The sequence below is a fragment of the Tribolium madens genome, unplaced genomic scaffold (genome assembly GCF_015345945.1).
Source record: "Tribolium madens isolate multiple individuals breed KSU strain unplaced genomic scaffold, Tmad_KSU_1.1 Scaffold_7;HRSCAF=85;Tcas5.2_LG10, whole genome shotgun sequence".
Lineage (NCBI taxonomy): Eukaryota > Metazoa > Arthropoda > Insecta > Coleoptera > Tenebrionidae > Tribolium > Tribolium madens.
This window is the reverse complement of record NW_025401050.1, coordinates 8,898,017-8,925,427: the sequence shown is the minus strand read 5'-3', so window position 1 is coordinate 8,925,427 and position 27,411 is coordinate 8,898,017. Positions and strand designations below refer to the sequence as shown.

The 27,411-nt window shown below is 33.3% G+C and overlaps 7 protein-coding genes across 14 annotated transcripts; 4 read left to right on the top strand and 3 right to left on the bottom strand.

Moving 5' to 3' along the window:
• The first annotated feature begins 259 nt into the window (after window positions 1-259).
• LOC123009463 (centrosome-associated zinc finger protein CP190) lies at window positions 260-8,197 on the top strand. 2 transcript variants are annotated; one of them, XM_044405794.1, is made up of 5 exons: window positions 281-369; window positions 425-504; window positions 560-1,053; window positions 4,891-5,663; window positions 5,715-8,197. In XM_044405794.1, the coding sequence occupies exons 3-5, from the start codon at window positions 594-596 to the stop codon at window positions 7,896-7,898; spliced, it is 3,417 nt and encodes a 1,138-aa protein (XP_044261729.1). In that variant the 5' UTR covers window positions 281-369; window positions 425-504; window positions 560-593; the 3' UTR covers window positions 7,899-8,197. The 2 variants fall into 2 exon arrangements, with proteins under 2 accessions (XP_044261731.1, XP_044261729.1); XM_044405796.1 differs by lacking the exon at window positions 425-504 and having other exon boundaries at window positions 260-369.
• A 739-nt stretch (window positions 8,198-8,936) lies between these two features.
• LOC123009652 (protein prenyltransferase alpha subunit repeat-containing protein 1) lies at window positions 8,937-10,717 on the top strand. Of its 2 annotated transcripts, XM_044406103.1 has the most exons (3): window positions 8,937-9,134; window positions 9,185-10,420; window positions 10,479-10,717. In XM_044406103.1, the coding sequence occupies exons 1-2, from the start codon at window positions 8,962-8,964 to the stop codon at window positions 10,413-10,415; spliced, it is 1,404 nt and encodes a 467-aa protein (XP_044262038.1). In that variant the 5' UTR covers window positions 8,937-8,961; the 3' UTR covers window positions 10,416-10,420; window positions 10,479-10,717. The 2 variants fall into 2 exon arrangements, with proteins under 2 accessions (XP_044262038.1, XP_044262037.1); XM_044406102.1 differs by having other exon boundaries at window positions 8,939-9,134; window positions 9,185-10,717.
• LOC123009656 (INO80 complex subunit B) lies at window positions 10,229-11,754 on the bottom strand. Of its 3 annotated transcripts, none has more exons than XR_006413029.1 (4): window positions 11,600-11,754; window positions 11,172-11,551; window positions 10,488-11,123; window positions 10,229-10,437 (listed from the first exon to the last, which is right to left on the bottom strand). XR_006413029.1 is itself a non-coding variant. In XM_044406108.1 (4 exons), the coding sequence occupies exons 1-3, from the start codon at window positions 11,601-11,603 to the stop codon at window positions 10,728-10,730; spliced, it is 780 nt and encodes a 259-aa protein (XP_044262043.1). In that variant the 5' UTR covers window positions 11,604-11,754; the 3' UTR covers window positions 10,432-10,645; window positions 10,700-10,727. The 3 variants fall into 3 exon arrangements, 2 of the variants coding, with proteins under 2 accessions (XP_044262043.1, XP_044262041.1); XM_044406108.1 differs by having other exon boundaries at window positions 10,432-10,645; window positions 10,700-11,123; XM_044406106.1 differs by having other exon boundaries at window positions 10,432-11,123.
• Window positions 11,714-12,989, top strand: LOC123009655 (mortality factor 4-like protein 1). The gene is made up of 3 exons (XM_044406105.1): window positions 11,714-11,911; window positions 11,964-12,081; window positions 12,131-12,989. The coding sequence occupies exons 1-3, from the start codon at window positions 11,884-11,886 to the stop codon at window positions 12,951-12,953; spliced, it is 969 nt and encodes a 322-aa protein (XP_044262040.1). The 5' UTR covers window positions 11,714-11,883; the 3' UTR covers window positions 12,954-12,989.
• LOC123009654 (U11/U12 small nuclear ribonucleoprotein 59 kDa protein-like) lies at window positions 12,949-14,137 on the bottom strand. The gene is made up of 2 exons (XM_044406104.1): window positions 13,393-14,137; window positions 12,949-13,345 (listed from the first exon to the last, which is right to left on the bottom strand). Exons 1-2 carry the CDS (start codon window positions 14,135-14,137, stop codon window positions 12,990-12,992), a joined length of 1,101 nt encoding a protein of 366 aa, XP_044262039.1. The 3' UTR covers window positions 12,949-12,989.
• A 42-nt stretch (window positions 14,138-14,179) lies between these two features.
• LOC123009657 (tubulin-specific chaperone A) lies at window positions 14,180-14,720 on the bottom strand. Its single transcript, XM_044406109.1, has 2 exons — window positions 14,615-14,720; window positions 14,180-14,535 (listed from the first exon to the last, which is right to left on the bottom strand). Exon 2 carries the CDS (start codon window positions 14,516-14,518, stop codon window positions 14,180-14,182), a length of 339 nt encoding a protein of 112 aa, XP_044262044.1. The 5' UTR covers window positions 14,519-14,535; window positions 14,615-14,720.
• A 4,329-nt stretch (window positions 14,721-19,049) lies between these two features.
• LOC123009900 (probable flavin-containing monoamine oxidase A) lies at window positions 19,050-24,843 on the top strand. 4 transcript variants are annotated; one of them, XM_044406466.1, is made up of 6 exons: window positions 19,050-19,193; window positions 19,358-19,758; window positions 19,804-19,934; window positions 23,963-24,403; window positions 24,459-24,602; window positions 24,654-24,843. In XM_044406466.1, the coding sequence occupies exons 1-6, from the start codon at window positions 19,064-19,066 to the stop codon at window positions 24,820-24,822; spliced, it is 1,416 nt and encodes a 471-aa protein (XP_044262401.1). In that variant the 5' UTR covers window positions 19,050-19,063; the 3' UTR covers window positions 24,823-24,843. The 4 variants fall into 4 exon arrangements, with proteins under 4 accessions (XP_044262401.1, XP_044262400.1, XP_044262399.1 ...); XM_044406465.1 differs by having other exon boundaries at window positions 19,238-19,758; window positions 23,966-24,403; XM_044406464.1 differs by having other exon boundaries at window positions 19,238-19,758.
• The last annotated feature ends 2,568 nt before the right edge of the window (window positions 24,844-27,411 follow it).

Here is a 27,411-nt window from a genome sequence, read left to right as displayed (position 1 = left end):
TTATTTTTTTCAATTACTAGGTTGGTAACAACAAGAGGCATCAGCGCCATCTCCCGACCGCCACCTCTAATCAATCATTGATCGCATCACTCGAGAATACAGATTGCACGAAATGGTTATATTGCAAGTTATACCAAAATCGTTACAGTTAGACAAATCACATTTTAAATTAAAGCACTCACGGCAAATGACATAAAATTTAAGGGTTTAAGGACGGACGAATTTATTAATTTTGTGGTTAGATTCAAACGTCCCGCGTGTCACAAAGTGACAGCCGCGCCACCTACGAATCCAAAGGAGTAGTAGCGTATCGCCAATATGTTTATGCGTCTGTAGAGATGGAGCTAATATTTTCAATATAAGGAAAAGGTCAGTAAATTTGAATTAAAAACATTGAAAATAATGTGATCCAAACTCCCCCCAGGCAAAACCCGGCCGACTTTAGTCCCTTTGTCTCGATTCTAACCCCCAAAATGCAACACTTCTCGGAGCTAACCCAGAGCTGTATTTATTTTTTTCTTATTTTCAACGAGCTTCTCTCACGGCGATTTGTTTCCAGGCCCGGCTTAGGTGAAAACAAACCAGGAAATAGTATGAGGTTATATCCGAAAATGGGGGAGAGCACCAAGCAAGTCCGGGTGGACAATTGGGGGATTTTTTTCCTGCAACGTCTACAAATGTTCTTCAGTAAAACGGACTACTGCGACATGACTCTACAGTTCGAAGGGAATGTTCAGTTAAAAGTGCACCGGCTTGTTATGAATGCTTGTACTGAATATTTCCAGTTTCTGGAACAGACTTGTGCTCTTGAAGAGAATGTTATTATGATGCCTTCTGATCTACAAGCTGATGTGATTGTGCCGATTGTTAATTTTATGTACACGGGGATGTTGGAATTTCACTTATCGATTTTTGATAGGTTGTATAAAACGGCACAACTTATGAATATCACGATTTTGACCAAATTGCTGGATGCTCAGAAGCACCCAGTGTCGTCAGGGGCGAAAAGTCTCAAGAAGAGGGCACCAGACAGCCCCATGTTTAATGCACAAGGTACGAGAATCTAATCCTTCAGAATTTTTCGTCTTTTCTATTTTATTTCATGTCACCAACTTAATTTTGGACATTCAATTTTACTGGATTTCCTTGCTAATTTCTTCGTATTTTTAGTTTTATTACAAGTTAAATTATTTATGGTCTTGTGTCAAGTTTAACAATTTCTGATAATGAATAAAATTAGGTTGGCAATAGTGAATGATGGTGATATTATTGCCCTAGATGACGTTTGTATTTGATAGTCAGTGTTGCCAGATCACAAAAATAAAATTCACCAGATCGGAGATGAAAAAGTTGTCAAAACACTTATTTTCAACAGATTACAAGATTATGGTTTAAATCATTCCAATAATGTCGAAAGTTTACGTTTTTTTTACATACACTGAGTGGTTAAATCTTAAGACCTACGTAAAAATATAATATAATCTTTTCTTTATTACAATTTAGAAATTTTTGACTCAGTATGGCAAAATCTCGCGGAGTTTTCAGCTTAAAAATCTGCTTAAACTATCGAAAAAGGCAAAAATGACATCATTTTTAAACAAAATTTTGCGAAATAATTGGGTTTCTAGTTGAAAAACGTATTAAAAATTCTTGACTTAATTTGTTGAATTTTTGGTTTTGTCTTGTCTTAATTGTTTTGTCTTAATTTTAAAAACCAGTTAAATGAAGTGAAACAAACAAAATAACAACAAAATCAGTTCCTTTTGGTTTTTTTTTGTACAAGATATTGCGAGCCTCTGATTCAAAAACGAAGTAAGTCTAAACAATCATAAAATAATATCAATTTCGATTTAATTTTGTAATTTTTTAGCCAAAAATTTCAATATTTTTTGTTTTTATTTCAAACACATGCTTAAACACTTGAAAAAGGCAATAATAACGCCATTTTTGGCCTATTTTGTTAACTTTTTGGCTTGTTTTTAACGAAATTATGCAAAATAATTGTGTTTCTTGCTGAAAAATGTACGACTAAATAAATCATTAGAAAAAGGCAAAAGTAAATTGCCACAAATTTGTATTTATAACTATTTTTAATTAATTCGATGTTTTTTATTTTTTATTTCTAATTAAAAATCGTGGAAAATGCTCGAAAAAGGTGCAAAAATAGTATTATTTATTTTTACTAATTTACTACTCCTATATCATTAAAATTAATTAAAAAATTATGTATTAATTAAAAATCACTAGATATCAGAATTTTGCTAATGTTTTCACCAAATTATCAGACTATCATGAAAATCACCAAATCTGGTGAAATTTACCAGACCTGGCAACACTGTAGTCAGTGTTGCCAAATTAAGATTTCAGATTTGTGGCCTACTTGATAAAAATCACATATATTCACAGTCAAAGAATAACTTCTATCCACATCATTCACTATTACCAACTTAATTTCAAATTACAGGCCACTTTAATCAGAAACTAGACTGAACGCATTTTTTTATTGAATCTTGATTGCTTTAGGTGAAAAAAAAATAACAATAATAGTTTTTTTTCTTTGACAAGAAACTCGTTTAGGGCCAAGTGTTATAACTTTTACTGTTATTTTTTATAAAGAATTTGTTTGGAAATACAAGAATATTTATAGATCTTAGATTTTGAAACACTGTAAAACAATGCCAATTGAGTCACTCTGATAACAGAATTATAAGGATTATTTTTCTAAAATTACAAATAAGCATGATATGCGGCTAGTTCTGTGCGAAATACGTAATAATTTACGACACATGTATTTCTTCGATTTTTTAAAACAAAAAAATTACAGTATTTCAATTTCTACGTTTGACGTTCTCACATATGTAAAAATATTTTTTAACAATCCATAAAATGATATCAATTTCGATTTAAGTTTGTAATTTTTTAGCCAAAAATTTCAATATTTTTTTCTTTTTATTTCAAACACATACACTTGAAAAAGGCAATAATAACGCCATTTTTAGCCTATTTTGCTGAATTTTTGGCTTCTTGTTTCTTGCTGAAAAATGTATGACTAAATAAATCATTAGAAAAAGGCAAAAGTAAATTGCCATTTTGACCTGTTTGATAAGATTATTTAAAAACAAATTTGTATTATTTATAACTATTTTGAATTAATTCGGTGGTTTTTCGATTTTTTTTTGAGAAAATTTCTAATTATAAATCGTAGAAAAAGGTGCAAAAATAGTCTTATTTATATTTGATCTAATTTACTACTCCAATATCATTAAAATTAATTAAAAAATTATGTATTAATTAAAAATCACTAGATATCAGAATTTTACTAATGTTTTCACCAAATTATCAGACTATCATGAAAATCACCAAATCTGGTGAAATTTACAAGACCTGGCAACACTAGTCAGTGTTGCCAAATTAAGATTTCAGATTTGTGGTCTACTTGATGATAAAAATCACATACATTTACAGTATCTACATTCACACTATTACCAACTTAATTTCAAGTTACAGGCCACTTTAATCAGAAATTAGATTGAACGCATTTTTTTATTGAATCTTGATTGTTTTAGGTGGAAAGTTTTTTTTCAAATTTGACAAGAAACTCGTTTAGGTTCCAAGTATTATAACTTTTACTGTTATTTTTTATAAAGAATTTGTTTAGAAATACAAGAATATTTATAGATTTTAGATTTTGAAACACTATAAAACAATGCCAACTGAGTCACTCTGATAACAGAATTATAAAGTTTACGTTTCTAAAATTACAAATAAGCATGATATGCGGCTAGTTTTGTGCGAAATACGTAATAATTTACGACACATGTATTTCTTGGATTTTTTAAAACAAAAAATTTACATTATTGTCAATTTCTACGTTTGACGTTCTCACATATGAAAAAATATCTTTTAACAATCGATAAAATAATATCAATTTCGATTTAAGTTTGTAATTTTTTAGCCAAAAATTTCAATATTTTTTTCTTTTTATTTCAAACACATACACTTGAAAAAGGCCATAATAACGCCATTTTTAGCCTATTTTGCTGAATTTTTGGCTTGTTTTTAATGAAATTATGCAAAATAATTGTGTTTCTTGCTGAAAAATGTACGACTAAATAATTCCTTAGAAAAAGGCAAAAGTAAATTGCCATTTTGACCTGTTTGGTAAGATTATTTAAAAACAAATTTGTATTTATAACTATTTTTAATTAATTCGGTGGTTTTTCGATTTTTTTTGAGAAAATTTCTAATTAAAAATCGTAGAAAATGCTCGAAAAATGAGCAAAAATAGTTTTATTTATTTTTGATTTTTTTTTTACTACTCCTATATCAGTAATTAAAAAATTATGTATTAATTAAAAATACAAGAATATTTATAAATTTTAGATTTTGAAACACTATAAAACAATCCCAATTGAGTCACTCTGATAACAGAATTATAAAGTTTACTTTTCTAAAATTACAAATAAGCATGATATGCGGCTAGTTTTGTGCGAAATATGTACTTAATAATTTACGACACATGTATTTCTTCGATTTTTTCAAACAAAAAATTTACAATGTAATTTCTACGTTTGATGTTCTCACATATGAAAAAATATTTTTTATACCATGGTTAAGTGAAATTTTGGTCAAGTGGCCTGTAATTGTGAAATTAAATTGGCAACATTGAATTATATCAGATTACTTAAGTTTTATCCGTACCCCTAAAAACACTAAATTTATATCTAGCCTTACTAGAAAAAAGCTTTATTTTTTCAATTTTTTTTGTCCATTCGAAAATTAGAATGGCAATGTTGCCAATTTAATTTCGAAATCACAAGCCACTGTTATTAATAATTCTATTGCCTTTAAGTCAAAATATGTATTTCTGAACTTTTCTTTTTATTTCAGTAAAAAAGCCGACTCCTAAGCCTTCTCCCCACTCCGATCTACCGGCCCCCCTCCCCGGACGCAAACTCCCCATATGGAAACGCAAAACCCTCTCCACACCTTCTCACAGTTCCTCGCCTTTGTGTTTCTCTGAAACGAAGTGGTCTCCCTCTACTGACCCCCTTTCCGTCCCCGATAACACCCCCAAACCGACCAGATTCGAGTGGCCTGAGGAAGATCTGCCCCCGTTGACTCTCATGGATACAAGTTTCGAGGATATTTCCTACACTAGTAAACCGCTTTTGACTTTAGAAGAAGAAAACAGAGCCAGTACGTCATTTGATGACCTTAAACAAATCCCCAACGCTAATCGTTCCACTCCCATTTCGAAGAAATCATCACCGAGTTTGGATATGGAAGAAATGAAGAATTACGTCAAAGAACAAAAGATTCGTTCGGGGTTGAGTCAAGATGAGGAAGCAGTAGATGATTTAGATGTTGGAGAGAGTGGAGTGAAGAGGAAAGCGGGAGAACAGAAGAAAGGAATTGTGAAGAAAGTGAGGTTTGATGAACAGGAGAATAAGACTACGACGATTAGTATTGCAACAGATGGGAAAGGAACAGGGGAGTTAAATCATGAGAAGATTGTTACAGAACTTTTGAAAAAATATCCCCAATTAGTGAAGAAGAATAAGAACATCAGGCTGAAGATCATGGCGAAGAATAAAGCGACAGCTTTGGAGCAAACCAAAGGGGAGAATATACAAATTCGGGGTCAAAAATTGAAGATGCAGGTTGGTAAAAAAAATTCAGTTTAGAGTTTTTTCTTCTTGTGTTTTCCTTAGGTCACGGATATTCAAAAAACTGATCTCCCGAAACCCGTGAAGCCATGCCTCACCTCCGACTCGCAAAACGACAACAAATCCCCGTGGAAATGCGACCGTTGTAGCACCGACGACGAACCCGTCGAATTCGTCCTCTACTACCTATACAGAAAACATATGACGGATGTACATAACGAAAAATTCGATGCGAAACTGTGCAAATACTGCGGCCATAGATGTAGCAAACACAACCTTTTAATGTACCACTTGCACACCAAACACGGGATGAAACCACCCCCGAATTACAACTTCCCTAAATGCGACCAATGTCCATTCATCGCCCTAAGTCCCCACCTACTCGCCAAACACAAACTCAAACACGACAAGAATGAAATTCAATGCGTCGAATGCAAATTGACGTTCACGTCCCAGACGACTTTAACCAGTCATATACAAATCACAGGACATACAGGGAAGTCAAATAAAAATAACTATGATTGTCAATACTGTACCAAGAGATATCAATCGGGGGTGAATTTGTTCTCTCATGTGAGACTACAACACAGAAATGAGGCGATGAGGGACGGAATTGTGAGTATTGAAGAAGGGGAAGATGTCGAAGATGACGACGAGGAGGAGAGCAAAGATGAGTATATTTTACCTGAGATTATCTCGGATCCGACTGAAACACCTAAAAAGGTTAATATTTTATCAAATGTGAAAGTGCAAGAGAGACATCAATCTCATCAACAACTTACCCTTGAACCAAGTTCGGAAGCTGAAGCCTTGAATAATGTCGCAACGGGAATTGCGACGAGTTTAGGTCTGGTCGATATCGTGGTTATAAACGAGAACCAACAATTATTTATACAACCGGATCAACAAGGTTTCAATGAACAAACTGAACAACCGGAATTTATTCTTCCTGAATTGACCCAAAATCAAAACGAGGTTATAACCTCCCAAGGGGTTTTAACCCAATCGATGTTATCCTCCGGTGATATAACATCAACCGATGAACTAGTTATGGTTTTAACCGATCACGACTATGGTGATAATCAAGAAGAGATAAATAATGATAATTCGAATATTGTCGTACTATACAGTCATCCAGTAGATGGCCAACAAGATCAATTTATAACCTCCCAAGGCAACATCATGGTTAACTCACAAACTGGGATGATTGAAATCAGAAATGGGGCAACTATAACGTCAACTGCAAATCAAGTAGTGATGAACCCTCAAGAAACACAAATCGAGTCCATAGAGATGATACAGAGGGAAATTGAAAGTCATGGTGAATTAAAAGAGGAGGAGAAACCAATTGTGGAGGAAAAAAATGAAGAGGAACCTGAGAAAGAACCAGAACCTGTTGTACCACCAAATGATGCTTTGATTGAAAGTTTGACTCAAGGAAGCCAACTTGAGTTTACCTCACCTTTGACCATCACTGAAGAACCGGAAAAGCCGATTGAACAACCTAAAGAAGTTGAGGAAAATGTTGAAGAAAATCAAACGCCATGTGAGGCCGATCAAGTCGAAACAAATGAAAAAATAAAGGAAACGGAAGTTGTGGAAGAGCCTCAAATTGAGGAAAGTTTACCAGAACCAGTTGCAGAAACACCAGTTGAAGATGATAAAGAAGAAGAACCGGAAACTGTCGAACAAAATGAAGAACAGATAGAAATCAATAAAGAAGAAGTTGAGGGTTGTAAAGGAGAAGAAGAGGAGAATCAAACTGATGTCAGTAAAGAAGAAGATGAAGGACCATCCAAAGTTCCATCTTCTGTCACACCAGAAAAAGAAGAAGAATGTGAAAAAGAGGAGCTTCAAACATGTCCCGTGGAAATAGAAGAACCAAACGAAGAAGATAAAACTCAAGAAGAAAATAACACTGAAACCCCTATGGAAATAGAAGAATCAAACCAAGAAGATAAAACCCAAGAAGAAAACAATGCGGAACAAGAATTGTCACAAAGTGACACTTCCACTAGTCAGTTTAACGACGAAAATTCTCAATCTTCGCAAGATTCGCAAAATAAAGATGTTTCAACAAAAATATCCATTTTGGATGATTGGGAAGATACAGATTCGCAACAGTCAGATAATAAAGAAAAAGAAAAAGTTGCTGGAGAAACGGTACATAAATTAATGGATGATTGGGAAGAGGAGGAAGAAGATGATAAAAAGGATAATGAAGGATGAATTTGAACTTTATTCAAATGTGTAAATAAGGATTCATTATGATGCTACAGGCCGATTATTATTTGTAGGAATTGTCAAGCGTTTTATGAGTTTACTATAACTTTATAGTTTTATTTACAATAATTTGATTGACAGAAATTTATTAATTTTTATCAGCACCCTTTGGTTCTGATTCCTGTGCTCCTGATACTTTTAAAATTTTACAAGTTTATGGCATTTTTTAATGTTTTGAATAGGTACTTCTTTGTACCTGTGGACGAGTTATTCAAAAATTACAAGAAAAGCTTTGTAATGAAAAACTTTTTCAAAAAGTGTTATTTTATTCTATAGTTATTTGTATTACAAGAAAGCAAAGTGTGTCTTTTCTTCCCACTGCGAAACCACCCAAGGAGGAGATGACACTTTTCTCCAGTGGAATATATAAAATTTTTCCGACGGTACAGCAAGAAAAATTCAAAACTAACAAATTTTAATACCCCAATTTTGCCCTTAAATCATGGGGGCGGTAGCTGACCACCTTTCTTTCTGAAATTAGGGTAAAATTATTTACGATGCGTTACTATCTCTCTAGGTATTATAAAAAACTACTTGATTTTAATTTTGAATTGCCGACACAAGTTACCTCAAACCTAAAATACCGGGTGGCTAAATAATGATTATTGTAGTTTTTTACCTCAAGTTGCTGTCAAATTTAAAATTTTAGTTTGGCAACCTTGACTTTCAAATTCAAACGTCAAACTTTTATAGTTAATTGTTATTTATTTGCAAGGGGCGCCTGCTCATTTAAGCTATCACCTCAAACATTCTCATACAATACTAAGTTAGGATTACCAATAATTCAATGTCAACAATAGATTTTTTTATTACAACAGTCACCCGATAAATAATACATCAATGGGACAAAGTGTAACAAAAACTTGCTTACACTCACAAAAAATAACATATTGAAACTAAAAATTGTCTAAAACTAAAAAATTGATTTTTAAACAATTTTTGACTCAAAGGAATTAAAATAGCCTGCAAAAATTGGTGGAAAGGCACTAAATAGGAATTTTTGGCTGAAATGTATCATGTTGGCAACGGTGTCTCCAAATGTCAATTCGTTGAAAAAATCCAAATATTTTTTGATTTCCTTTTCCCGCTGATAATCACCTTTGCTGAAATGGAAGACGACAATTCCATGTCTCAGCGCATTTTACGCACCCTAGAAACTATTTTAAATAACGACCCCCAACTGTAAGTCGCCCCACTTAACCTCACTTTGTCCCAACTTCCACTTTTTTCAGAAAAGAATTCGTAATAATCCCCTGCGAGTCCAACACAAAAAACAAATCGCCCGTTTTATACGAAGAACACAACATCGGATTAGAATCATGGTGTGTGAAACACATCTACCGTCACGCTTATTTAGAACTGTTTGAAGTTCGAAAATCCCTCGCAAAACGCAAACTCTCCTTCGCCAAACAGAGCAATTTGAATCGTCTCCTCATCGGAGTTTTGTTAATCAACCCCGACGTTTCGACTTTTTGGAACATGAAACGCGAATTGGTGGAAAACGACGTAATTGGAGTCACCAATGAGTTGATTTTTAGCAAAATGGTCCTATCGTACAAAAGTAAATCAAACGAGGCGTTTGCATACCGGAGGTGGCTTCTGGGGCGCATTTTGGCCAAACTGCAAGTCAACGATTTGGAAACCCCCCGAAATTTTCTAGAAAACGAACTGGGGGTGTGCGAAATGGCGGCACGAAGAAACGCCAATAACTACCACGCGTGGACTCACCGAATTTGGTGCATCGAGACTTTGGGGACAAGAATCGGGAATTTCACCAATGTGGTATCTGACGAGCTTGCGTTTAGTGAAAAATGGGTGTCTGGACATGTGTCAGAACACACGGGATTTCACTATAGACAGTATTTACTCAATACCGTTAGGAAAAGTAGGAGGATTACAAACGTATACGAGTTTTATTATTGTGAAACTATCAAAATATTAGGCTTAGTTAGTGAGAACGACCCCAGAGACATTCTCACATTTCTTCTGGGAAAAGACAAATTCCAGGGGAAACCCCTGGAAGAGACCATCAATTTCGTTAATTTCTTTTGTTTGCTACTGTATGACATGTACAACGTAGTTGAAATGTTAAATTCGGTCTACCCGAACCACGAATCCATATGGTACCACCGACGATTTTTGGTCTACAATTTGGTGAAAACAGCCCATGAGTACCATGGGTTGGCTTTCAAAACCGACGCAAAACTCGACGAAGTCATTCTCTATGGTACAAATATCGTCAATGTGGATAGTTCAGCCTTCAGCGATGGTGAAAAACAACCAAAATTGTTTAAAAGCCAACTCAACAAAGTCCAATCGTCGCGACTCTACCAAACTTTGCTTAAAAACGAAGCAGAATTTATTAAAAAAAATCTCGTACAATCGTCACTATTCCACGAGCTTGAATTGGCACGAAGATACGAAAAGTGGTTGAAATTTGTTGTTTGTATGGAAGATGTGTGATCAATGTAAAAACGAATAGTACCTAAAAGTTTATTTGTTATAAGATGCACAAATTTCGTACAGGTTTCCCACTTAGAGTCTGATTGGGGCACCTCTACACGTCATATCCAGTGCCAAAATATCTACAAATGGGCCAGGTAGACAAGAGTTACATAAACAATTTTCTCTACTGCTTCCGTTAACAATAAAACAGGAAATAAGTGAGACTGGCCTTACCATTTTCAATAGAACTGAAGAACCGTAAAGAAAGTTATGTAATAAAATATTAAAAACAAATATATTACCGGCATCTGACTCAAAAACGATTTTTCTTCACAAAATCCGACTCGCAATATTTCTTTTATAACAAGTTAAACTGCACAAAGGTGCGTTGGTTTGTGAGCAGGAGTACTTTTTCACACTGCCACAGCCCATGCTGCAAAGTGTCGGTTTTGGGGGCTCCTTGCCCTCTGAAACGGGCAAGGGCCAGTCCATCCCCGGGGGAAAAGACAGTGTGGTCACATTCACATTTTGTCTATACAAAATCATAGGAGTTTGTGTTTTTGTTACTTTATTTTTCGCAGCTTTTGCCGCTTTGGACTCCTGTTTTTTCAGCAACCTTTCCATAGTTTTCTTTTTATCCTTTTCTCGTTTTTCGTCGGCTAGTTGTTTGCGTTTTTGGGATTTAATCGCGGCTTTTTGGATCGCTTCAGCCGTCATGACTTTCTCCTAAATACACAAAGATTAGTTAATTGGGGCGAAACGAAATTGAAATACTTTGTAACCGGTGGGTAGTGACATTAATGTGGGGGTTGTGACAGAGGGGCTCCCGTCGACTTCTCGCTCATACATTGCCCGCTGTCGGGCTGTCATCAAAGCAGGATCTTTTGGCTTGATTTTCTTCAATTCGTCATCAACGTCTTCAAGTTTTCCAGACTCGATTGCAGTAAGCCACCTTTCTTCGTCACTAGAGGCACTATCGCGTTTTTTTCGTTTCTTATTTGAAGTGGACGATGTCGACGGGGGTTTATTCACAGGGGACTTGTTTTTGCCCCCGGATTCATCGACTATAAGCAAATCACCGGAGGTGTCGTCCTCAGGAAGAGGGGGCTTCTTTTTGGGTTTACTTTTCTTCGATTTCTTAGAATCTTGCAACTCTGGAGTTATAATATAACAAATGTGGAGCGAGTTTGACCAAAACTTACCCATTTTAAACGAAATCAAATTTTAATTTTAATCTCCGAGTTAGGCTATGTTGACACTAACTTGTGATTGTAGCCACTTCCAACTTGTAATTAAACTAAATTAAATCAAATTTGGCATTTGGTACACATAAACAAACTCGTGCAAAAAATAATGTCTGATTTTGAAGAAATATAAATTTATAACCACAGTCATTAGTGGCACAATGATCCAAAATTGAGTATTTTGTAACTGTAGCCACAAACAATTGTCAAATGTCAAAACTTTAAGTTGTTTGATGTGAAAAATGCCCCCAAAGTTCAAATTTTCCGAAGGTGAAAACCTTGACAGCCCCCTTAAACCGTGTAAAACATGTATCTTTTTCAGGTGAGAAAGTTTTGTGCTTTCACGGCCCCTTAATATACGAAGCGAAATGTTTGAAATCGACCATAACCAAGGATAAACAAGTGAAATATTTTATCCACTATGCTGGTTGGAATAAAAAGTATGCAAACAGCGTTTTAGGTGTTAAATTAACATTTTTGTGTTTCCAGTTGGGACGAATGGGTGCCCGAAAGCCGGGTCCTCAAGTACAATGAAGCCAATGTTGCAAGACAAAAGGAAGTCCAAAAAGCCCACTCCACTCAACCTAGTAAAACGAAAAAAGCTAAAAAGAATAAAGCTGAGGCAACGAAAGAGATTGATTCGAGGTCAAGTACCCCAAATAACGAATTGGTTAAAGGAGGGAAGAGCAAAATAAGTACTCCTTCAAGTGGTCAAGATTCAGGTTCGGACGTCCCTCGGAAGAAAAGGGGGCGACTGGACCCCTCAGTTGAGTCAGAAGAGCAGTTTTTGAATAAAGTTGAAATCAAGGTTAAAATCCCTGATGAATTAAAACCCTGGTTGGTGGATGATTGGGACATAATCACCAGACAACGGAAATTAGCGAATTTGCCAGCGAAAGTCACTGTTGAGCAAATTCTGGACAATTATCTCACCTACAAGAAATCAATCAAGTCGAATAATTCGAGTAAAGAGTCGGCCACTATTGAAATTGTTAAAGGAATCAAAGAATACTTTAATGTGATGTTAGGGACGCAACTCTTGTACAAATTCGAGAGGCCCCAATACGCCGACATTTTACAAAACTACCCCGACAAACCCATGTCTGAGATCTACGGCGCCACTCATTTACTCCGACTTTTCGTCAAGTTGGGGGCCATGTTGGCCTACACCCCCCTCGACGAACGCAGCATCCAACTCTTGCTCCAAAACATCCAAGACTTTCTAAAATATCTCGTCAAAAACAGTGCCCAATTGTTCAGTTTGCAAGACTACGGAAACGCCACACCCGAATACCATCGCAAAGCCCTTTAATTATTAGTCATTTTATTAAAAACATTGGAAAAGCAATTAGTCATTTTTTAAAAACGGGGCCCAACTCTCGTTGGGTGTCTCTGGCGGAATGACCCAACCTAGCGGAATGGCGGACCCTGAAGCCCTTAGAAACGTATCCCAACTCTTCCTGATCGCTATAAACGTCTCCATATCGCGGTCGGCGCTGGTCAAAGCCCAGAACGTGGGGTTGTTGACGGGGGCGTCTTTCGGGCCGAAGAGTAGAGACTCCCAGTCGTCGACAATACGCGCCTGTTTCGCGTTTATGGCCGCTTTGGAGTCCATCGTGGCGTTGTGTTCAAGCATCACTTTCAAGCATTGCTCCTCTTTGCAGTAGTTCTGGTAAGAGTTTTCCCACATGCGAATTAATTTCTCTGAAAGAGGAAAAATAACACAAGAAAATTGCCTAAACGAGTTTCACCTGTGACATGACCGAAGGCTTTCCTGTCTTCAAGAGACAGTTTTTCGCCCCTTTGCGTAGCCATAGCGTCCCTCACCGTCCTCAACTTAACAAGAGCGGAAATAAGAGAGAGTTGCTTGCGAGCTTCCGACTTTTTCTTCGTCACTTCATACAAAACACAATCGGCGTCTTTCTTCATCTTCTCTTCCATTTTTGCGCGTTCAACTTCCTCTTTCTTGCTCTCCAGCCACCTGTCTATGTTTTTATCAATTTCGATTTGTTTCTCCTTCTTGATTTTGTGTTGTTCTTGTCGAAACTTTTTCTGTTTTTTCTGATTGAGGCGTTTTTTCGCACGTTTGACAACCAGGCTTTTGAGCGACTTCAAAATTGTGTTGTCTTCGAACAAGAGGATTGATTTGTCGAACTCGTCTTTGAGACTCCCGATATCGAGGGTTTTTTGTTTCCATTCGTTCGACGACATGGTTTCGACTTTATTTCGCAGTTCTTCTTGTGTTTTGTTTAGTTTCTCCACGATTGCGAGACAGTTTCGCAAGGCTTGTTTCGCCCCATTTAGGGTGATTTCGCATCGGGGCCTCCGGATGGCGTAGTAGGGGTTTATTTGGAACTTTCCTCTTTCAGCGAGCCATGTATCAATGATTTGTTGGTCTTTTTCCTTGTCGATTTTCACAGGGAGTGGTTGGAAATTGGTGTTGGAAAGTCGGGGGTCTAGGTAGTTGAGTCTGGGGCCATCACCAAGCTGATCCATTACGAACTAGTTAATTAATAAAATAAGAAAAAAACAACTAAATTAGTCCTTGTGAGGCAACTGCAATTTTGCCTCCTCGAGCACTTTCAACGCAGTGTGGTACTCCTCAAGTTCTTTCAAGTCTTGTTCAGATTCAAGAATTTTGGTCAATTCGTCGTAAGCGAGTGCGAGACGTCTCTGACAATCCGGGACCATCATCAGACTCTCCTGGAGGACCTCCTCTTGTTTCCTGATGTCATATTCGTCTTTACCTTCGCGTTTTAATCTTTCAATTCTGTTTCGCTGCTGATCGGCTTCTTTCTCATAAGTCACTTTTTCTTTGGCTAATCTCTTTACTACACCTGTTTTGATTTTGAGAGTTTTTAGACGAGGATCGGCCATAACACTGAAGTGACGGACTGAAATGTGATTTTTATTCGGTTAACAACACGGTCTTGACAACTTTGTTATTATTCATGAGTAAACAAAGAAAATTACTTCGGAAAATTAATCACACTTCGAAATTACTCATATGCGGCTTTTTATAAAGGATGAAGGTTAGGTTTTTCACACATTTCGATGTTTGCAATCGTATGTGGATATGGGCAAAAAATGGCCGATTGTAGTGCATGCAACCAACAATACTTCGAAAAAACGCACAGAAATGCAAATAACAATGTTTAAAACCACAGCTAAAAATTTATTTCACGTTTAAATAATTATAATAAAGTGTGAAGAACAAAGAAACAGTAGCCATTTGTTAACTTTTCATTTATTGTAATATAGGCAACTATCAAAACCGGCACTCAAAGGAAGAAGGGTAGGGAAACGTCTAAACAAAATATTGAAAATTATACAGGGTGTTTCACACAACTTTACGAAGCCTGCGCCTAATGTACGCACCTAAATATACAAAAGTCACAAAACGCTGGATACAAAAAATACACATTTAATTATTTAATTTTTTTAAACCCATGACAGTAGTTGTCAAACTAATCACTGTTTCATTAATGGTCACAAACTGCAGTTTTTCGGAATCAACTATCATTTGTTCGGCATAAATATGATACTAGTTTATCTATCTTAATCACTAACGAACTAAAAATGTTGTAGTTTTTGAAAGGATGAACAAACTAGAGAAGATTATCCAATTTTCAAAATTTTTAATCTAGTTCGTATCGGAATATGTATTATTGATTGCATCTTATAGGCGCAGGCCTCGTAAAATTATGTGAAACACCCTGTATAGAAAGCAACTAAAATTTGTTTCAAAAGCGAATAAAACTTGGTGATTGAAAGCAGTGGAATTTAAAGTGAAATATAGAAAATCAAATAACATACAATATGCCTGTCAACAAATTTTTATTTTTGGCGCCGTATCTTGGTTGTATTATTTTGAAACAAAACTGGCGGCAAATTTAAATTCTTTGTTATAGATATTTCCTACGAGTTTAATTTTCTTATTACAATTTAAACACAAATAATCGAAATTTTTACTAAAATTGGTTTACTTGTAACTTTGTTAACATTCTGAGTGTAAGTAACCAAGTACGATGGAGTTCAGATATACCAGGTGAATAAAAAGTATGGAACCAAACGTTTTTTGCTTAAACTATTTATTTTTTGAAAAAACGAATTGATGAGTGATAAAGTACTATAAAAATGTGATGATTTAACAAGAATAAAATTTTTCGAAATTTCCTTTTGTTTTTGAGTTCTACAAAAAAAGATATTTTTTTAAATGGCAACCCACTATAAAATCATTTTTCACATAAAAGCTATACTCTAAGGATTACAACTATCTGCTTTATATTTAATTTTATCAAAAAAAATTTTTCACATAAATTGCAATTTTGACAAAAAAAAATCGCATAACTCAAAAACAAAACAAAATTTTGTTCTGAAAATACGATCAGATTTTTTATATTACTTTAATTTATATTAATTATTATTTTCTGGAGGCAAATCATTAAAAACAAAATCGCTTGGTTCCATACTTTATATTCACTCTGTATTTATCATAGAACAAAGTTTTTCAAACAAGATGAGTTAAAAGTATGGAACCAAATTTTTTTTTGTAATTTATTTATATTCTGAAAAATCTAATTGATAATGATAAAGTACTATAAAAATGTAACGTTTTGATCAGAAATAAAATTTTTCGAAATTTTATGTTTGTTTTTGAGTTCTGAAAAATTTTTATTACTTTTTTAATAGCAACAAGCAACCCATTATAAAACTTTTCTTTCAAAGGCTATCATGTAAGGATTATAACTATCTAATCAATTTTTATCAAACATTTATATACAGGGTGATTCAAAAGTCTTGGACCATGTTTAACTGAGTTAAAAGTTTCCATGACAACAAAATTGTTTGAGCCTTTTTTCACGAGATATACAGGATGTTTTAGAACTTGTGCCCCAGAGCAAAATGTCATGTAAGGTAAGATACCAGGATCAAGAACATATAAAAAATGTTAAAAAAAATTCTGTCTATAAAATTTTAAATAAAGTTTAAATTTTTCACTTCGACTATTTATTTCTGTTGGACAGACTTTTTTGAATCACCTTGTCTAAGTTGCATTCAAAGACAAAACAAAATTTTATCCTCAAAATACGATGCTAAGTTTTATAACACTTTAATTCTGAAGGCAAATGATTGGTTCCATATTTTTTATTCACCTTGTATAGCGTCAAATGGGGGCCAATGTAACAGGGGGCAAGCTGAGGAAGCTGCAAATCTGCGATTGACTTATACAGGGTGTTCCGTTTTTATTGTTACAAATTTAAACAGGTGATAGGATATTCAATTCTAAGACAAAAGTTTCCTATAAAGATGTATCGAAAAATGCTTGGTAAGGGAGCTATACCCCCTGGAAGGGGGCTAATATGTTTTTGTTAATATTTTAGAAACCATTTAAGATAAAATTACAAAATGTGGTACAGATGATAACCTTTATACACCTAAACGAATTCAACATCAAATATCGAAATTTTTAATCAGGAGCGTACGAAACTGGGGGAGTTTAAGGTAAAAAAATACCCTATTTATTTTGACTTTAGCTTTTCGGTACTTTCAGCAACAAAATCTTAAGTTCGATAGTTTATCAAAGAAAAGTCTCTCTTGTGTCGATACGACTTATTGTTTTTGAATAAAATTAATTTAAAATTTATGTTACACACCAATACAACATTCAAATAAATCACAATTTACAGAATACCTCAACTAATTAACATTACATTACAGTAACAATAATAATATTAATTAAATGTATTTGCCTAAATCTAAAGGAGTTGTTCAAAGTGACCACTATTTTGGTCAATGCATAACTAAAGAAACTAAAGCCAAAATAGATAGGTTTTTTTTACCCTAAACCCCACCAGTATCGGACGCCCCTGATTAAAAATTTCGACATTTGAGGATTGAATTCGCTTAGGTGTATAAAGGTTATCATCTATACCAAATTTTGTCATTTTATCTCAAATGGTTTATGAAATATTAGCAAAAACCTATTAGCCCCTTTTCAGGGGGTGTAGCTCCCTTACCAAGCATTTTTCGATACATGTTTATAGGAAACTATTGTCTTAGAATTGAATATCCTATCACCTGTTTAAATTTGTAACAATAAAAACCGAACACCCTGTAGTTTTTTGTTATACTGTACCCCTAAGGCTGTTAAACTGTACCCCACCCCTGGGGCACACTATAACAAATTTGTGATCTCAGAAAACTAAAAAAATAAGTATTTTCTAAGTAAAATTTTGATATTATTTCAAGCCTAATATGAAGTGTAAAGACTGCTGATTTTATGGTAAATAATAAGAACACAATATAATAAACGGGTTTTTTTCTAAAAATAAAAATGATTTTATTGTCCCCCATTATCTTATTTCAACCAATTCCGAGCGATTACTTACGTTTTTTAGCCAAAAACGCACATATTTTAAAAGATTTTGCACAAAACACACTAGAAAGTGATCGTTTTAGTTCGTTTTAGAGCAAGAAACCAACTCAAATCGAAAAATTTTACAGTCATTTTAGATCGTAATCACACTAATTCAGCCATCTCTGAGCGACTTCAAGCTTTTTTCAGCAAAAAAAAAAACAATTAATTCAAGATATTTTGCTCAAACATGTCAAAAAATCGTAACTTTAGGTCAAGAAACTCAAGAAAAATATACAAGAAATTTTGGCAAAAATATCTTATTTCAGTCAATTTTTTCTTTCCAGAATCTCATTTATTTCAAAATATTTTGCCAACACTGAAAAAATCGTTGCTTTATTTCGCACATTTTAAAAGATTTAGTTCATTTTTGAGAAAGAAAATTACTTAATACCAAAAAATATCGATTTAAGTCTGGCTTACGTAATTTTAGCCAAAACAGAGCGACTTAATTTTTCAGCCAATTCCAAGCAATCGTGCCTTTAAGTCTCATTAATTATGTAACTTCTGTCTGAAACTCTAGAAAGAATTAAAAAAAAAATATCGAAAATTGCAAAAATTTGTTTTTTTGTCAATTTCCTTTTTTCAGACAAAAACTCATTTACTCGTTTGACCCTACTAAAACACTAACCAAAAAAAAACAAATAAAGTCTGTTTTTTTTAAAATGGACAAAATTTGTGGCTATGGAGACAAGCTGCTACCAATTTTTTCACCAAAATTTTGACTTGGTAATTTCCATTTAAAAAAAAACAGACTTTAAATGGATTTTATTTTTACATCTGACGCAGGCAACACTTCATGGGGATAAGAATAATTTTGTACACCTATTTACATTATCTTGCTCTTACAAATCTAAAACTTTTCATCATTTTCAAATTTTTGTCAGTTATAAAATAATTTAATTTTATAATAATTATGCCTCTTCATGGAGTGGAGATGACAGTAGCCATGATCAGAGCAATCGTCCTCAATTTGTGCCAAAAATGTCAAATTTCTTCCACAAATGAAAGACACTTATCGTGTCTTAGACGCCGATGTTATCATCATAGGCGCTGGCATTTCAGGCCTAGTCGCCGCCTATGCATTACTCCAAAAAGAACCCACTTTAAGTCTCCTTATTTTGGAAGCCACAGGTGATTTATCAAATTTCCACACGAAATATTCATCTTTCAGTCAGACAGAATCGGGGGTCGAGCCATTTCAAAGCCCCTAATTGTCAAAAACGATGAGTATCACATGTATGACATTGGGGGGCACTGGATCAGTGCCCAACAAAAAGGACTTATCGATTTTTTAGCCGAATTCGGCATGAACATTGAGTTTAGTTCGAACCAAAAGGGAAAAGTTATTCTCGACTATGATGGGAAAATTTTGAAACAGACCAAACAAAACCCACTTGCGTTTCTCAGTATTGGGGCCCAACTAGAACTCGCACGTTTTGTGTCAAAAATTGAAAAATTATGCAAGAAAATGAGACTCGACCCGGTTTTGGCCTCCACAAATATGGAAAAATTCATCAGTGTTAATGTCAAAAATAAATGTGTGGAAGCGCTAATCGATTCGATTATCCTCAAAAACTTTGGCCTAAAATCAGCCGATTTGACTGTGGGTTTTTACATATTTTTCTGCACTTCGAGTCACGGAATCGCAAACCAGTTGGCCCTTTTCCACGATGGATTGCACGAATTTTGGATCAAGGTCCCAACATAAAGTTGTTAGCAATTAATTAATTTGTAATTCTAGGATGGGGCTCACGAAATTTGCAATAAAATCACGTTTTTGCTCAATTTGGACCCAATTCTCAAAGCTCGAGTTGGGCAAATTAAAACAACTGGGTGTCACAATAAAGTGACTACGACTCGTGGCAGTTTCTAGTATGTTTTATAACAAAACTTTGTAATTTTTAAGTCCCAAGTTTAAGGGCCTGCGCAAAATTAAATATTTTTAATTGATTAAAAAAATTGTTGGTGTAAACGATAGAAGATTATATAGGTGCGCCAGAACTTACGCCTTAAGATACCAGGAACATAGGAAAAATGTAAAAAAATGTATCTATAAAAATTTCGAAGTTATGAGGGTTTTAATTTTGCACTTGAATGATTTTCCAAATTTTTTCCCTATATTGTAACTCTGTTCAATGTTATTTGTGGTTTTTATTGGAAAAATTTTTGTACTTTTACTAAATAATTGTAAAAATATATATACAAGATCAGTATCACTAAATAGGCATAAAAGTGCCATATGTCAAAAAATAAATGACAATTTTTTTTTGACAGATAGAATTTTTTTAAACATTTTTTCCATATTCCTGGTATCTTACCTTACTTGAAATTTTTTTCTGGGGCGCGAGTTTTGAAGCACCTTGTATAGATTTCAATTTAGTACTTTGATATTGTTTAAAATTTTTGGCGAATATCAGTGAGACTCTAAAAACCAAATTTGGTTTAATTAATTGGAATCTTTTCTACATGATAAAATTCATTCATTTTTTCTAATAGTGACTGTGAAAATTGAATAATGTAAAAGTTGATATATTTTGATATTGGGAATTCTGGTAATTTATGGCCAAATTTGGGAAGATCTGCTGCTAATGCATTGACAATAGAGCCCGGGTGTGTCATAAATGTCATTGCGGATTATTTTCTTTTGTCAAGAAATTCTGCCCTGATCACCAATTACCCCAGCCCCCCCCATAAATTATTCCAAGTTTCAAATTTTCAATATTAAAATGTTAATTAGCTATTCAAAATCTATCAACTTTATCGTTATTATATTTTTACAAATACCACAGAAAAAAAATCAAAGAATTTTATCATATAGAATTTTATTCCAGATAATTGATTTTTTTCCAAATTTAATTTTTAAGGTCTCACTGTACAGGGTGCTGCATTTTGGATGTCCGAATAGGGAATCTCCGAAACTAAGAGGTTTAGCCAAAAGCGAGTGATACATTCTGGGGCTCATTTTTTGAGAAAATAATATTGGTTAAAGCCGCATCCCGCCATCGTCTTTTGTTTTCGACTTATAGACAAAAATTGACATTTTAGCGAAGTTTAAAAAAATTCATATCTTCGTTATTATAGAAGATACGAATTTGAAATAAAGACATTATACAGGCACTTTTTTACGAGGAATTTAATAATGTAGTTAACATTTTTTTTCAGTTATTAGTTTAGCTGTAATAAGATAAACTTGTATTTTTTAAATGTAAATCATAGGCGGCTATGGCAATTTTGAAAAGCTTATTTTTTTCTGATCTAAAAAATATATATTTGTAACAAAATATTTTTTTATAACTATACTTAAAAAGTGAAATACATATTTTATTTGATAATAGTTGGCATTGGAAAAACTATTTCACTCCAAATGTGTGAATAATAATCAATAAGAGTTTTGTGAACTGTAAAATAGATGAAAAAATAGATAAAATTATAAAGATTTAAAAAATACGATACGGTAGAAGCATTGAACAAATATCCGAGCGCCTCAGAACAAAATTATTACATATTTTTAAAAAATCAAAAAATAGGAAAATCAAATTTTTGTGTCATATAATATATATTTTATTGAAGAATTAAAGCGGCTTTTTTTTACAACACTCTATAGATCACTAGAAGTTGCAATGGTAATGATAGCTTGTTTAAAAACAAAGAAATGTTATTAGTCGCCAATAAGTTGATTTACGATTTATTTTACATTTTTTTCATTACTTAGTACTTAGAAAACTCTTTCATTAGTGACACTGGTTGAATATAATATAGTTTAAATCCTTTTAGTTGAAGATGCAACATTTTTTCATGGCCAACTGCGGACAAAAATCAAAGATAATTTTTTGCTAAAAATGTATCATAATAATTTGTTACAAATATATATTTTTTAGAAAAGAAAAAAACAAGCTTTTTAAAAATGACATAGCCATCTATGATTCCCATTTAAAAAAATACAAGTTTATTTTATTACGGCTAAACAAACAACTGAAAAAAATTGTTAACTACATTATTAAATTCTACGTAAAAAAGTGCCTGTATAATGTCTTTATTTCAAATCCGTATCTTCTATAATAACGAAGATGTAAATTTTTTTAGATTTCGCCAAAATGTCAACTTTTGTTTGTAAGTCGAAAACAAAAGACGATAGCGGGATGCGGTTTTGACAAATATTATTTTTTCAAAAAATGAATGTATTACTCGTTTTTGGCTAAACCTCTTAGTTTCGGAGATTCCCTATTCGGACATCCAAAATGCAGCACCCTGTACAATATCAAACATCAAATTAAAGTGTATTCAATCCTCAATAGTTTTATCTATCAAAATTCTTTTTTAATCAATTAGAAATATTTATTTTTGCGTTGGCTCTAAAACTTGGGACACCCTGTACAATGAACGACAAAATTATGGAATAATCTTATTAAAACTGAAAATATTTTGTTTTGGCAAAAATGCTTGAACAGGTTAATTAATTAATTTTCTTTTAAAAAAATACACAATTCTCAACTTGACTTAAAATTTTACACTTTTTGGTTTTTGAAGAATGACGTCATTGTCTGTTTTTTTAATTGAAACCTCTAATGTTTTTAGCCAATTTGATAGATCTTTTAATTGTTGAAATAATATCAAAATATTAAATATTAGGTATATAAAGTTTTCGAAAAAAAAAACATCCAAAAAGTGAAATAATATCAATAGAAAACAAATATACAGGGTGTTCGGTCCAAGTCGCCCCGGCTGATAACACCTAAACTTACTTCTTTTTTTTCAAAAAGTAAATATTTAAGGAATAATATTCATTCTTGGCGTTCTTAGTAAATGTATCAATTTTTTTAGCACATCCGGTGTTGCCGGAAATGCTACCAAATTCAGTTTTTCAAATGGAACACCTATGTTTTTTTTCATTCAAACAATAATAATTGACATGAAAAATACTGTAAGCCACTATTTATTACATTTTGCGTAACACAATGCAATCAAAAAACATCTTAAATCTTAGAATTTTATAAGGAAATTGGTCGCGTAGCCTGATTTCTAACTTTAAAAGAAAGGTGTGAATAAAAAAATGCTTGGATACAGTTTAATTGTTTGTTTAACAAATCTAATTTGTCAGTTGATGAGCGAGTTCTCTTATGGAAACTCTTGGATTTTCTTCGACTGATAACAGAATATTCAGATTTCTATTTCCTTGTTCTTCACAAAGAACCACAAGTTTTTTAGTTTTAAGAAGAAGATTCGTCTCAGTTGTTTTTCAATTCGACTAAATTTCCAACGATTTGGGTGAACTCTATTTGAGTATTTTTCTCTATACTGTCTTTCAGCTTCCGCTCTATTTTTATTACACTTCAAGCTGATCTACCAATTCGTCGTAATTAATATCATCCATTATTAAAGATCTCAATAAGATTTATTGACAAATTAGGCTTTGTCAAACTAACAATTAAACAGTATCCAAGCATATTACTTTTTGCATGAATACCTTAAAAAGTAAAATCCACAAAATTTGCAATAAAATTCAAAAATTTAAATTGTTTTCTGAGTGCATTATGTAAAGTAAAATGTAATAAATAGTGATTTACCGTATTTTTCATGCCAATTATTATTGTTTCGAGCAAAAAAACATAGGTGTCCCATTTGAAAAACTCAATTTGGTAGCATTTCTGGCTACACCGGATGTGCCAAAAAAATTTGATGCATTTACTATGAAAACGAGGAATGAATAGTATTATTTGAAAAATTAGTTTTTGAAAAAAAAAAGTAAGTTTAGGTGTTATCGGCCGGGGTGAATTGGACCGAACACCCTGTATAATTAAAAAAAAATTGATCTGTTCGAGCATTTTTGTCAAAACAAAATATTTTCAGTTTTAATAAATTAGATTATCCCATATTTTTTACTCTCACTGTATAATTTTCAGTAGCAGTTATGTAATTATGGCAATTCCGCCCTCCGAAATGAGAAAAATTCGATTTTTGCCACCGCTGTCTGGGCACAAATTGGAGGCCCTGAGTGGAGTATCAGATGGGAGATTGGCCCAATTTGTGGTTACTTACACTCTGCCCTTTTGGGCGAATTTGGGCTATACGGGGGATGTGCACGTTTTAAATGGGCACTGCTCGGAAAAGCCCATTATTTGTTGTTTTGATATTAGTACAAAGGACAAAGCTGCCCTAATGGGCTACATTTTGCGGTGTGAGGGAGACCCAAAAGTTGCGATTTTGAAACAGTTGGCTTTTTATTTCGGAAATGAGGCTTTGAAGCCGCTTCAGCTCACGGTGGAACAGTGGAAAAGTGGTAGTCCGATGTGTTGTTTTAAATCGTTTGGGAAAATGTCCTCAGTTCAAGAAAGCACAGAGAGGTAATTGGAAAATATTAGGTTTTTTCTCAATATTAAAAAAAATATTTTTGTTTAGGATATTTTGGGCCGGCGCTGAGACTTCCACAGAATGGTATGGGTCCATTTGTGGTGCTATTATGGCGGGAAATAGGGCCGCTAGAGAGGTGATTTACGACCTTCGGCCAGCTTCGCTAACAGTTGATGATATGAGATTTTTTCAGTAATTTAGTACACTTATTGTTAAAACATTTATTATTAAAAAATATTTTAGGGTTGATATTTCTGCAATAAAGGTTCGGAATAGAATGTTCAACAGTTATTACAAGAAGTTATTAAATCCTTACAACCAGATATCAGCCGTTTTGTTGCTAATTTTGCTAATGTTTGTGTGGCACAAACGAAATTTGAAAAATGTTTCAATAAAAAAATTACTTTTATAATTTGTGAGTTTAAAAATATTGTATGCATCTGAAATATAATAAAAAAACGGACTATACATGTTCGTATTTTTTCCTCTGTTGGATGAAGCTAGGAAGTTCTTTTTTTTCAAAATAGTCTATGATGAGTGTATACTATAACGTACGAGTACACATCAATATTTAATTTAGAGAAAAAATCTGAGAAAATTACATAAAAGTTTGATGTGGGTCACTATCCAGGGTGTCCCACCTAAGACTTTCGGATCTAATATCTCTATTATTTACCACCGGATTCTAACGAAATTTAAAATGTAGAATACGTAGTAGGTAGAGATTAATATCGTATTACTAAAACAACCTTAAAATGTGATTTTAATTTGCCTTTTAAAAATGATAAATTACTTAAAACTTATATTAAATTGTTGATCGCTAATAAAAATTGCCATAAACAAGAATCTGTTTTTGTAAGAGGTCCTGCTTACAAAAAAAAGGAATAAAATTGTGTTAAAAGTGGCTGAAAACATGGGCGGCTACAAAAAAAAACGATATTACCTAATTTTAATCAACCTTGACTTGACGTTGATATTTAACGTTTATTGTTTCTATAACTTCAAAAAGTTAATAACAATCAACACACTCGGGGTATTATACCTAAAAATTTTGTAGAAAAATTTATACGAAATTTAAAATTATAAAGATTTAATTTGCGCTGTTCTGAGTGCGCAAAATAGTCATTTTAGAAAGCGAATGCAAAAAATAGCAGATTGTTTAACAAGTAAAGAAAACTCACTTTTCTTACGCGTTGAACACGCACTTTTTTCGTGTACTTCACGCAGGGCCGTAACCAGGATTTTATTTTCTTGTTGGTCCATGAAAATGAAATGAAAGAAGACGGATTAAAAAGCAAAAATCTCTAAGTACACGTTTTTATTTTAAATTGAAATAAGAGATCCTAATTAAACATAAAAAAATACAAATTAACTCACAAAAGTAACAAAAAATAAAATAAATTTTTAATACTTTTTATTGTTACAAATTTAAACAGGAGATGAATATTCATTTTTAAAACAAAAATTTTCTATGAACATATATCGAAAAATGCTACGCATAATAGGTCTTTTTCAATATTTCCGAAATCATTTTAGAAAAAAATTTCAAAATTTGCTACAGATGATGACTTTTATACACCTAAACAAGTACAAAAATAAAATGTTGAAATTTTTAATTAGGTGCTTCCTAAACTAGATGGGATTAGGGTAAAAATTTACTCTAACTATTTTTTCTGTGGTTTCTTGCCACTTTCAGCAACAAAATTTTTTTGAACCCCCTAAACCCCCTCCTTGGGTACGGCCCTGACTTCACGACTTCACGGAAATTCTCCCGTGTAAGGAAGTTCTGACAACATTTCTCAATACGAAACGTAAGATTATTTTAACAGATTTAAAGCAAGTTTAAGTCTTGTTGAATCTAATTTGAAGAATAAAATGTTGTATTCAAATCGTCTTCGTGGAAATCGGACGCTTTATTCCACCTCGTGGATGATAAAATAGAAAAAGGTGTTGCTAACAAGAAAAGTGTTGCTAACATAACATAATTATTTTGGGTTAAACAATTTTATCCAATATTCAATAGTAATATGTTGTTTTACTTGTTAGTTTTTGTTAAGTAAACTGAGCAATAACTAGACTGTTTGATATAATCCACGTTGCCATTAGCACCGTGGGTTATTACCATCCATAACCCATTGCAGGATAAAATAAAATTCGTGAAAATGAATTTCAGGAATCTCTCTGGACTCAACGACTTGCAAACCAGAAGCTGCATGTTCATGATCACTTGTACTTGAGTTGGCCACCGAGTTCTCATTTTCTAATCTGGCAAATCAGTGGAAAATTTGTTTATTCTTCGACACTGTCAAAATTGTGTAAGGAAGTTTTGACAACTGTTTGGCACTTCTCAATATGAAACGTCAGATTATATTTAACAGATTTAATAGATAAAAATCCGGAAATATTGGATAAAACGTTGTATGGCATACGTGGGTTATTAGATATTACCTACTCGAGGTAGTAACCTACTCGGGCAAGCCCTCGTAGGTTACACATACCTCTCGTAGGTAATATCTAACATAACCCACTTATACCATAAATAACTATTATCATTTCTATTAAGTACAGGGAAAAAACTATTATCAGTGAATAATTACACTCATTTACATTTTAGTTTTATGCCTTTTTATTAAATGCACATTTTATATGCGTTTTTTGAAGTTTAAAGCGATGTGATTTAAGCAAATATTGCAAATATAGCAATAAACTAAAAATTTTCAAAACCGTAGTTAACGAGCAAAACATCAAATTATATAAATAACAAAATAAATGAATTCTGAAACACTCTGTATATAAATAAAAAGTATTACGTAAAACACTAGATTAGGTATAAACAACAAAGTAAACCATTAAATGTGTCACTATATCTAGTTTTAACTTTTCAGGTCTACTGAAAACAAGTCATATCTGGCTTTTTCTGGTACGACTACCTCATATTTTTCATAGTACTAGCCATTAGTTCTGGTACTGGAATTTACTATGGCTGCTTTGGAAGTAAGCA